This window comes from Salmo trutta, chromosome 30, assembly GCF_901001165.1.
Source record: "Salmo trutta chromosome 30, fSalTru1.1, whole genome shotgun sequence".
NCBI classification, from domain to species: Eukaryota; Metazoa; Chordata; class Actinopteri; order Salmoniformes; family Salmonidae; genus Salmo; species Salmo trutta.
Genome location: NC_042986.1, coordinates 11,803,580 through 11,814,925, shown reverse-complemented (window position 1 = coordinate 11,814,925; position 11,346 = coordinate 11,803,580). Strand labels below are relative to the sequence as shown.

Below are 11,346 nucleotides of genomic sequence, written 5' to 3'. Positions count from 1 at the left end.
GGACATTTCTGCATATGGCACCTTTAACATAATGATCTTTACACAGATCACCAGTCAAAGTAGCCATGTCCCCTTTCTGATCTGACGATAAGGGCTTTGCAGTTTTTATCATCTGAAGCATCATTGTTGAACTACTGTAGGTTTTCATCTTTAAGCTACATCTTTGGTTTCTTATCGACAAAGGGGCAGCATTTTGAAGTTGCCTTGAGCCTCCATGTGTCCATTCTGCAGTGTTGCAAGAGATTAATGAATAAGAAATGATGAGGGGTACATCTGTAGCTTATGACATGCCCCTCAATCCCCTATGAAGTGTGTGTGTGTGTGTGTGTGTGTGTGTGTGTGTGTGTGTGTGTGTGTGTGTGTGTGTGTGTGTGTGTGTGTGTGTGTGTGTGTGTGTGTGTGTGTGTGTGTGTGTGTGGTGTGTGTGTGTGTGTGTGTGTGGAGGGGCATGGCAGCTGCCACTGTGGGCACCCCTCCAGACTACTAAAAGACCCATACAAGTGGGACCATTGAGTGCCAACTGCCCCGGTCACAGCCAACCCCTTGTGCCCTCATAACCCATATTCATAACCCATATTCACAGTCATATGCATGTGGGTAGACAGACACATACACTTGAAGGAGGCACACATGTCTAAAGGGAGCGCCCTGGCACTCTTCTCTCTCCACTTCCTGCTAATTCAGTTACTATGCCAGGCCAGGCCAACCACCACAACAGAACAAACAAGCTATGTTTGCTTGGAAGTAAGACACAAGCAAGCCAAGTATAGCTCCCTTCTAAGCACAGAAACTAGGCCTGTTTGTTCTTCTCTGGGGGGTTCACAATATATTTCTCTGTCTTCTAGAACAACAAATCATCAAGGAAAACTGGGCCAATTGTTAAATAGTCACTGCTTCATTCAAGCGTGAAAGTACATTTGAGTTTTTGATGAATTATTGATGTACTTTTGTCTCTCTTAACATCCATTATTTTAGAAATGAGGTAATGGTAGCGATGTGGGTGAGGAAAGGGAGAGACTAGGGGAGAAGAGGGAGAGACTAGGGGAGAAGAGGGAGAGACTAGGGGAGAAGAGGGAGAGACTAGGGGAGAGACTAGGGGAGAGACTGGGGGAGAGACTAGGGGAGAGACTGGGGAGAGACTAGGGGAGAGACTAGGGGAGAGACTGGGGGAGAGACTGGGGGAGAGACTAGGGGAGAGACTGGGGGAGAGACTGGGTGAGAGACTGGGTGAGAGACTGGGGGAGAGACTAGGGGAGAGACTGGGGGAGAGACTGGGGGAGAGACTGGGGGAGAGACTGGGGGAGAGACTGGGGAGAGACTGGGGAGAGACTAGGGGAGAGACTGGGGGAGAGACTGGGGGAGAGACTGGGGAGAGACTTGGGGAGAGACTTGGGGAGAGACTGGGGGAGAGACTGGGGGAGAGACTAGGGGAGAGACTGGGGAGAGACTGGGGGATGTGGGGGCTTATTGCCAAGTCTTAATGTAATAAAACAGTTACTGAACACTTTATTTACACACAATCCCTGGATTATCACCAGTGGGTACAGCAACGTGACCATCCAGAGCTTTGGAGCTGGAAGCTGTAGACAAAGCATGAGGATGTGATGGGCAGGATTCCCATTCCAATCCTCATCACATTCCCAATTAGGATCAGCCAGTAGGGATTCTCTGGATACTGTTCCAGGGCAGGGGAATGGGGTTCTGCTACATTTATATTGGATTCTCTACGTTAGTCAAATTCTGAAGTGGCATGCAGGATTCCCATCATGTTTAAGTTAGGATCAGCCAGTAGGGATTCTCTGGATACTGGTCCAGGGGAGTGGGATTGGATTAGACTGGATTCTCTACATTAGTAGAATTCTGAAGTGGGATGCCAAGTTCTGGTTTCTTGGCCATGCTAACTGATGAGAGGACAGAGTGGGTATCTAGCATTCCACCAAGAGCATTCCAGCAACCTTTCCATGCAGAGAGTTAGTGCTAAGGTTAGCCTATAGATGTGGTGAAGAGGTCAATGGACCGCAGACCGTGGGGGATAGAAGAAGGACGCCGGAAAGGCGCACATTCAACAAATCCGATCTAACCAAGTGGATATTTGTCAAGTCAGTCATGATTGATGTTTAATAAGAGGCCCACAATGTGGTTACTAAAGTCAGATTTAGATATATTTGGCTGTTTTCACTGGATAACATTTAGAAGTTGTCCTTTATCCGGTTTAGAAGAATTGACTGCTAAATGCTAACTCCCGTTTGTATAAACTGGTAGCATAGCTAGCATAGAGAAATCTGTGGCGGTCGTCAAAGTCTTTTTTAACTGCAACGCAGTTGATTGGTGATGATGACATGAACATGTGTTGAGGTTGACACCCATACAGCATTATACTCTGATTTTTACCTCAACATATTGTGAAATACACGTAAACAACAGCCTAAATGTAAGCTAATTTTGCTGGGGGGCAATGAGGAGATTCGGGATCTTTTCCCCACGGCATCATTCCCCCACACGTTTCCATGGCATTTCCATCGTTTTGGTTGAGTTCCATTGACCTCTTTACCACATCTATACAGCATTTCACTACAAAATAGATAAAGCCATCTACTATAAGTACAGTAGGGTTCGGATTGCTTGGTGCTGAGTGGATTGGTGCTATCTAATCTTTTGATTGCATCAAATATCCCCCTGTCCCAACATGCCTATGTAAGTGCAGTTGTGATCCCACTCTCATTCTAGAGGTCTACTCTCAGGACATAGAGGATGTGTGTTTCACATTTCCCTGTTCTTCTAGTCCGTCGAAACGATCCACATCCCCCTGTTTCGGTCTTTGGAGATGGATCAGTGAACCAGCAGGCAGTCTCTCTCTCTCTCTCTTTCCGCAAACAGGGAGCACCTGTGGCATCTTGGCTTAATTAAGGCAATGTATCTCCAGCCGCTCTGCCTCCACACACAGGCTGCTGTCACCACAAAGCAGCTCAGGAATGTCACAGGCTGCACAAGCCACAAACCGCCGAGCCGGGCTGGGATGGGCTTGGAAACCCCTCGGCACTTTTCTGTCTCCATAACACACACATGCGCACACACACACACACACACACATGCGCACACACACACATGCGTACACACACATGCGTACACACACACACACACACACACACACACACACACACACACACACACACACACACACGGAGCAACCTGTAGGGATGTTAACCACAAACCTCTCTATTTAAAACTCTGTAGAATACGTTATCCACCTCAAACCTTCCCCAACTATACACCAACATGTCAGACGTACGCCCCATCAGAGTGTCCAATCTGACAAGCCCACCTTACTTACACAGTGGTGTTTGTTGCCAGGCCCTGTTGATTGCATTTTGCTTGTCCGTGTGTCTGAAATGTCACACAAGATTTCAATTATCACTTGCTGTTTTGTGACTTATTAACTTGGATCAGGCAAAGCAAATCAATCCACCACACACAGCGAGAGGCGAAGAGACCGAGAGAAAGAGAGCGAAAGATGTTGCTGTTTAGTGTTTTCCCTCTGCTTTGCCAAGCTCTGCTGATTTACAGTGACAAAGGGTGGTCGGCGTCCGCCTCCTAACACGCCGCTTCATTTGAGAGCGAACCCACAAACCTTTAGAAAGGCCAGAAGCATCAAAGGCAGTATATTTACTGGACACAGTGAGGTGTAACCTTCGGATTAGCATATTTATGGCTGGTTGAATGAGGCAGACTCTTGTTGTTAATCAAGAGGGGCGCTGGGTCCTGTTATGGTGGGAGAAACACTACGCTTCCAAAAGGAAGGACTGTTCTGTTGCCCTTCTTTCTCTCTCTCTCTCTCTCTCTCCCTGTCTCTTTCACTCTCTCTCTGTCTCTCCCTGTCTCTTTCACTCTCTCTCTGTCTCTCTCTGTCTCTGTCTCTCTGTCTCTCTCTGTCTCCCTCTCTCTGTCTCTCTGTCTCTCTCTCTCTGTCTCCCTCTCTCTGTCTCTCTCTCTCTGTCTCTGTCTCTCTCTCTCTGTCTCTCTCTCTCTCATGAATTGCCTTATTTGGACCCAGTGAAGTTTATAGAGCAATACAACTAACCGTGAAAATGCACAGCTTATACCTTGTTAATTACACCTGTACACACTTTGTCGCGTTGTGGTTACAACTTCTGGTCTTAATTGAACAAAATGACATGTTTTTAAGTGAGCCGGTTTGTCTCCTGGTGGTGTCAGGTTTGCCGCGCCGACGTATGCAGTCTTAGAAGTCTTAACAAGGTCATCTTGTGGCGTCATTGTAATTGTATGTCGATACCCAGTCATGTTCTTTTCCACGTAATAAAATCAGCCAACGCTCTGCTCAATGAATGCACCATAGCTATAGTACTGTATGTGGTTTCTCTTGAGTTGTGATGATGATGTAGTATACACTAATAAAAGAGAGAGTTATTTAAATATGCACCCGATCATGGCCACATTGCCTCGTGATTTTAACATGAGTGATAGACTGTGTCATGAAAAACGCCCAAAGCTATCCTACCATGGTTCAGCATGACGGCAACAGGTTTTGGAACCCTGGGGGGTTGAAACATATCCAAAACGAGAGCCTTTGCTTCGAACCACTTTACATGGTCTCCCAAAAATCCTCCAAAATCTGCCTTCTAATCCGAACACAGGAAGGGTCCCAGCTACCAATCACTCTGTCCCTCAGTCAGAGAGAGGATGGGCCACCATCCACCCTACCTCTGACCTAACCCTGCTAATTACTAAACACCGACATCAAATTCAATTGTTTTATGGACAAAACCAGAGAAAAACAAATTGTTTGATTGCATGTCTTTTCACCATGTACTGTTCTGTAGCTCTGGTATAGATTCTGTATCTGCAGTGCCGTCAAATTTCATACCGAAAGCCTCCTCCCCGCTCTTCCTCCCTCCCTCTCTTGCTCCCTTCCTCCCTCCCTCTCTGCCCCAGTGACCTATTTTACTGCAGCTGCAGCGTGGCAGAAGCAATCAATGTGAATGTCCTCAGAAGAAGAGAGGAAAGGGGGGGATTTTGAATGAAGGAGATGAGTTGTGGTGTAGTGTGTGTGTGTGTGTGTGTGTGCTCATGTCTGAGTGTGTTTGTGTGCACATGAATGTTATTCATCTCACAGTATTTGTATGCATGGGAAAGGGTGATCTCAATTTTGTGTTATTGTATTTGCGATTTTGCTTTGAATCAAATGAGAATTCAACTGTTATAAAGGCAGTCCTTTATCGCCCCCTGTTGGTTGAGATCGTATTTTACTAAAGGACCATCAACAGCCCTGCAAAATCAGAAACCTCTCAGTATCTACGATTGTGGGCACAAAATAAGTTACACACCAGCTCAGAACATCTCACTCCACACTCCTGATCAACACATGTTAATGGAAACTCATTTTGTGTTTCAGATTCTGTTCGATCAAGCCCAGAGATCTGTGAAGCAGCAGTTACACACCTTTGTGAAAGAGTAAGTTTCAGACAACTTCCTTCCATTGTCACATACTGTCTCCCCGGGATAGCTAGGTAGCTTGAGACGATCCCCCCCACACCGCCTCTCGTTGTGTGGACTGGGACCTACCTGAGGGGAATGAAACTTTACTGATTTTTGATGTTAGTGCTCATCAGAGAACGGGAAGCAGACAACTATCCTGAGGCTCAGGGCCTTTTACCCGGGAAACGTCAGGGGTCATGACCCTGCCCTTGTTGTTGTCTTAACTACAACCTCCTGGGAAAACCCCTAGTCTGACAGCAGACTGAAACCACAGTTCAGGGATTTATTACCCACTACCAATAGGAAGGTGAACTGGGGTGATCTGGGTGGGAGAATAAGAAACATTTATTAATCAAACTGAATTCTTCTTAATGAATCCTCCAACCACAAACAGTATTGCCATTTTCAACCATGTATTTAACATACCAGTCCTTAGTGAATCTGTCAATTATAATATTATACAGTATTGTCATTTTCAACGATGTAGAAGGCATCAGCATGCTTCAGTTTGGCTGGCGGTTAGCCAACGAGTGTGTTCGCATACTCCCTTAAAATACCTTTGCTTGAAAAACTAGAAAAAAGCGATAATAGTACTTTTTGTCACTTTTGAGATACCGTAGCCAGTATCCACTTCCTCAAAATAGTCATAATTAATCTAAGCTAACTCAAGAAATCTGCCATTAATTTTGAAGTTTGCGCCAAGAAGATCTTAGTCTTAATTTTACATCTAAGATGTTTGGTGCAGTATACAGTGAGGGAAAAAAGTATTTGATCCCCTGCTGATTTTGTACATTTGCCCACTGACAAAGAAATGATCAGTCTATAATTTTAATGGTAGGTTTATTTGAACAGTGAGAGACAGAATAACAACAAAAAAATCCATAAAAACGCATGTCAAAAATGTTATAAATTGATTTGCATTTTAATGAGGGAAATAAGTATTTGACCCCTCTGCAAAACATGACTTAGTACTTGGTGGTAAAACCCTTGTTGACGTTTCTTGTAGTTGGCCACCAGGTTTGCACACATCTCAGGAGGGATTTTGTCCCACTCCTCTTTGCAGATCTTCTCCAAGTCATTAAGGTTTCGAGGCTGACGTTTGGCAACTCGAACCGTCAGCTCCCTCCACAGATTTTCTATGGGATTAAGGTCTGGAGACTGGCTAGGCCACTCCAGGACCTTAATGTGCTTCTTCTTGAGCCACTCCTTTGTTGCCTTGGCCGTGTGTTTTGGGTCATTGTCATGCTGGAATACCCATCCACGACCCATTTTCAATGCCCTGGCTGAGGGAAGGAGGTTCTCACCAAAGATTTGACGGTACATGGCCCCGTCCATCGTCCCTTTGATGCGGTGAAGTTGTCCTGTCCCTTTAGCAGAAAACACCCCCAAAGCATAATGTTTCCACCTCCATGTTTGACGGTGGGGATGGTGTTCTTGGGGTCATAGGCAGCATTCCTCCTCCTCCAAACATGGCGAGTTGAGTTGATGCCAAAGAGTTCCATTTTGGTGTCATCTGACCACAACACTTTCACCCAGTTGTCCTCTAAATCATTCAGATGTTCATTGGAAAACTTCAGACGGGAATGTATATGTGCTTTCTTGAGCAGGGGGACCTTGCGGGCGCTGCAGGATTTCAGTCCTTCACGGCATAATGTGTTACCAATAGTTTTCTTGGTGACTATGGTCCCAGCTGCCTTGAGATCATTGACAAGATCCTCCCGTGTAGTTCTGGCCTGATTCCTCACCGTTCTCATGATCATTGCAACTCCACGAGATGAGATCTTGCATGGAGCCCCAGGCCGAGGGAGATTGACAGTTCTTTTGTGTTTCTTCCATTTGCGAATAATCACACCAACTGTTGCCACCTTCTCACCAAGCTGTTTGGCGATGGTCTTGTAGCCCATTCCAGCCTTGTGTAGGTCTACAATCTTGTCCCTGACATCCTTGGAGAGCTCTTTGGTCTTGGCCATGGTGGAGAGTTTGGAATCTGATTGATTGATTGCTTCTGTGGACAGGTGTCTTTTATACAGGTAACAAGCTGAGTTTAGGAGCACTCCCTTTAAGAGTGTGCTGCTAATCTCAGCTCGCTACCTGTATAAAAGACACCTGGGAGCCAGAAATCTTTCTGATTGAGAGGGGGGTCAAATACTTATTTCCCTCATCAAAATGCAAATCAATTTATAACATTTCTGACATGCGTTTGTCTGGATTCTTTTGTTGTTATTCTGTCTCTCACTGTTCAAATAAACCTACCATTAAAGTTATAGACTGATAATTTCTTTGTCAGTGGGCAAACGTACAAAATCAGCAGGGGATCAAATCCTTTTTTCCCTCACTGTATCTCAAAGAAAAAATGTGCATGAAAACGAGACGTGTCTCATTGAATGACAACAAAAACTATTGAAGAATCCCTACAGTTGACCAATCATGGACGAAGGGGCGTAGACTCGAGAAACATTTTGTGTGCCCGAAAATCCTTCCCGAAGTCCAAAATGAACAAAAGCATCCCAAAATGTTGTAACAATATATGCGCAAACTCTTCTGAACTGTTTTGACTGGAAAGCAAGCAGACATCTTTACTCCTGTTATCTGCTCAGGTACAACTATAGAAATCACATGAAGTATCTGTTGTTTCTAGGACCCAATCTCAGTGTCCCCAATTTCTCATTCTCAGGGATGTCCGTAAATTCAAGGAGACCAAGAAGCACTTTGACCGTGTGCGTGAGGACTTGGAGATAGCCCAGGTGAAGAACGCCCAGGCCCCCAGGAACAAACCTCACGAGGTGGAGGAGGCCACTGGAACACTCAGCATCACCAGGAAGTGCTTCCGACACCTGGCCCTCGACTACGTACTTCAGGTCAGCAATAGAGAACCGTAACCAGGGATATATGACAACAGGAATTTAGACAGATTAGATGCCTTTGAATTCTGTAGGTCTAGAATAGAATAAAATACCAATTGGATTAGTGAATTCAATGGCAGGCCCTTAAAGATGGTGGTACAGTAGCTATGGCATTGTACTCAGTTAGGAAATTGTAGTCACATATTGTGGTTCAGCATGGTTTTAGCTCTGCATGCACACATGTTGTCTCCTCTCCACTCAGTCTCTAGACAGCTACTACATCTATCTTTAGAAAAAGAGAACTGATGTGGTGTGATCTATGTGGCTCCCTCTGTCTGTAGTATGTCTCCCGGCACTAACGTCCTCTCTGCTCTAATTTTGCAGTGTGTGTGTGTGTGTGACCCTGTTTGGTTTTAATTGGCTGAAGGCAGAGAAGGTCAAGGTTGTGTCTGGAGATGTACTCTAGTGACCTCTCAAATGTAGCGCAAGATCTAATTTAGGTTTGCATCATTTATTAAGATAGCCAATGAGCTGAATTAATGTTTTTTCTTCTTAAATGCCAACATGATGACCATAATTGGTTCATGTAAAGGTCATTACAGTATCATGTTGATGTTATGTTATTTTGTTCATAACATACATGAAAGCTGCGAGACATGCAGCACAGCTCTCTAGTGTCGTAAACGGTTGGTCACTGTTCTGACATCAGTGAAATGTAACTATTGTCCACAAGAGGGGGATGTTTCAATGCACAGTACAGTAGAATCAGATCAGGCTGATTCTGGTGGTGTTGTAACATACCATATTACTACTCACTGTTACCCACTTCTCTCCCATCCTGCAGATTAACGTCCTTCAAGCCAAGAAGAAGTTTGAGATCCTAGATGCTGTAAGTGTCCTTAGCGATCAGTCCCAACAACATGGAGTACAGCTCAGTGTTTTGCTGTTGTTAAAAACATACCAATAATAGATTGCTTGTATTCCTCTGTCTGTCTCTGTTTCCCCTGCAGATGCTGTCCTTCATGCATGCCCAGTACTCCCTCTTTCAGCAGGGCTACAACCTGCTGGATGAGATTGACCCCTACATGAAGAAGCTGGCTGCTGAGGTGAGCATCACTATCACCCTCACCGGCCTCATCCAGAGCCACGGCCAGCCTACCGCTTTGCTGCTCCGTCAGGCCCTAAACCCTGGTTCCTGATTGGTATTGGATTGGTTCCGATTGAAAATATCGACCCAGGCAGAGTTGCGTCACCGATGCTCTGTCCGCTGTTGCGCTGTCTGTTAACATAACAGTGCATTAGCCTTCTGATTTGACTGTGTGAAACCAGGGACATTGTCTGTTGAAAATCCTTGAATGTGCTGGGTGGTAGATGTAGCAGATATACTGTTAGCCAAACTTCAGCAGCATGGTATCCTCTCACATGTCCAGTATGCAGAAGAGTGAGACAGACTTGATCAGGCGCGTCATGACAAAACATTGACCTCTCGCACGTCCCCGTGTTTGGACGCTGCTAGTTCAAAGTGTTGCAGTCCGTTTCTGAGCTCCACTCTGTCTGACGGCTATTCTTTCACGTTGGAATTGCCTACGCTTAAAATGAGCCGCTTCCATGGACATTCCTTGGCTTAACCTCTTCTCCACCCACAAATCTCAGCTATGTGATCAACGTCATGTGTGTTTTCTAAATCTTGTTTCCAGTTGGATCAGTTGGTGATTGACTCGGCAATGGAGAAGAGGGATATGGAACACAAGCACGCCACCATACAGCAGAGGGTAAAGCAAGCAGCTATTTCACTCTTTCTGCTTCTCCTCTGGAAGTTGCCCGGGTCTGGGGAATCTTGAGTTTGCTAGCCTGGTCGCATATTGTATGTGCCATAGCCATGACTTCTCTTTCGTTGCCATGCACCGCGCATCTATGGCTTGATAACACAGGAAGTTGGTGGCACTTTAAATTGGGGAGAACGGGCTCGTGTAAATGAATAAAGAATGTATATGCTGAATTCTATTCTACTGTATCTTAGTCTATGCCGCTCTGACGTTGCTCGTCCATTTATTTATATGTTCTTAATTCCATTCCTTTACTTAGATGTGTGTGTATTGTGTGTATTGTTGTGAAATTGTTAGATATTACTTGTTAGATATTACTGCACTGTCGGAGCTAGAAACACAAGCAATTTGCTACACCCGCAATAACATCTGCTAAACACGTGTATGTGACCAATACGATTTTATCAAATACATCAAACACATGGTTTGCAGGTGTTTGATGCCCTTCTGTTATGCGCCGTTCTCCAGTCAGTGCTTGATAATGATGGAAGAGTTGCTGGGGACCAGGGTTAGGATAGTCTTCTGTGAGTTGGCCATGTCTGTGTTGGGACTAGGCTGGGAGTTTGGCTGTGGTTTAGGAAACACATCAGAGCTCCCTCCAATCCTGAGTTCACCACCTGGCTACTGTTATGACTGGGGGATTAGGGAGGAGACTGGTCAGCGTTTGATTAGTCTGCCTCAGAAAGGCCAGTCGTTGGTTTAACCGTTAAATCAAGTGGAATTAAGTGTTTTTAAGAGGCTAATCCCAGTGTTGTCCACTGTAAATAAGAATGTTCAGCAATTTTGGTGTATGCTAGGCTAGCTAATCATTGAGATTTGTGGCCCGAACTGTGTTTTTTTTTTGTGCTGACATTTGAAATGTGGGTTCTCTCCATTCCGTACACGTTTACACAGGCGGCCCAATTCGGATATTTTTTTCCCACGAATTGGTCTTCTGACCAATCCGTTCAGCTCCGAAAAAGATCGGATGTGAAAAGATTTCATGTGATTGGTCAAAACACCCATTAGTGGAGAAAAATATCCGAAATGGGGCTGCCTGTGTAAACGCAGCCTAGGAGTACAGAACGGAGAGAACCCACTTTTTTTTTTAAACACACAGTTAGGGCGTAGACGTAGACGTAGCCATAGTGCCTCTGATGTTGTTTTAGTGCTTTAATGGATAATTTAAGTCTCAGATGCAGGTC

At 45.1% G+C, this 11,346-nt stretch overlaps 1 protein-coding gene across 2 annotated transcripts in view; it reads left to right on the top strand.

The window, feature by feature from the left end:
• acap3a (ArfGAP with coiled-coil, ankyrin repeat and PH domains 3a) overlaps positions 1-11,346 on the top strand; it is a 78,858-nt gene that overhangs the window by 50,206 nt on the left and 17,306 nt on the right. For both annotated transcript variants that reach the window (XM_029722756.1, XM_029722757.1), the window contains exons 5-9: positions 5,411-5,469; positions 8,168-8,351; positions 9,181-9,225; positions 9,347-9,442; positions 10,034-10,108. In XM_029722756.1, the coding sequence (XP_029578616.1) occupies positions 5,411-5,469; positions 8,168-8,351; positions 9,181-9,225; positions 9,347-9,442; positions 10,034-10,108 (459 nt within the window). The remainder of the gene's footprint in view (positions 1-5,410; positions 5,470-8,167; positions 8,352-9,180; positions 9,226-9,346; positions 9,443-10,033; positions 10,109-11,346) is intronic.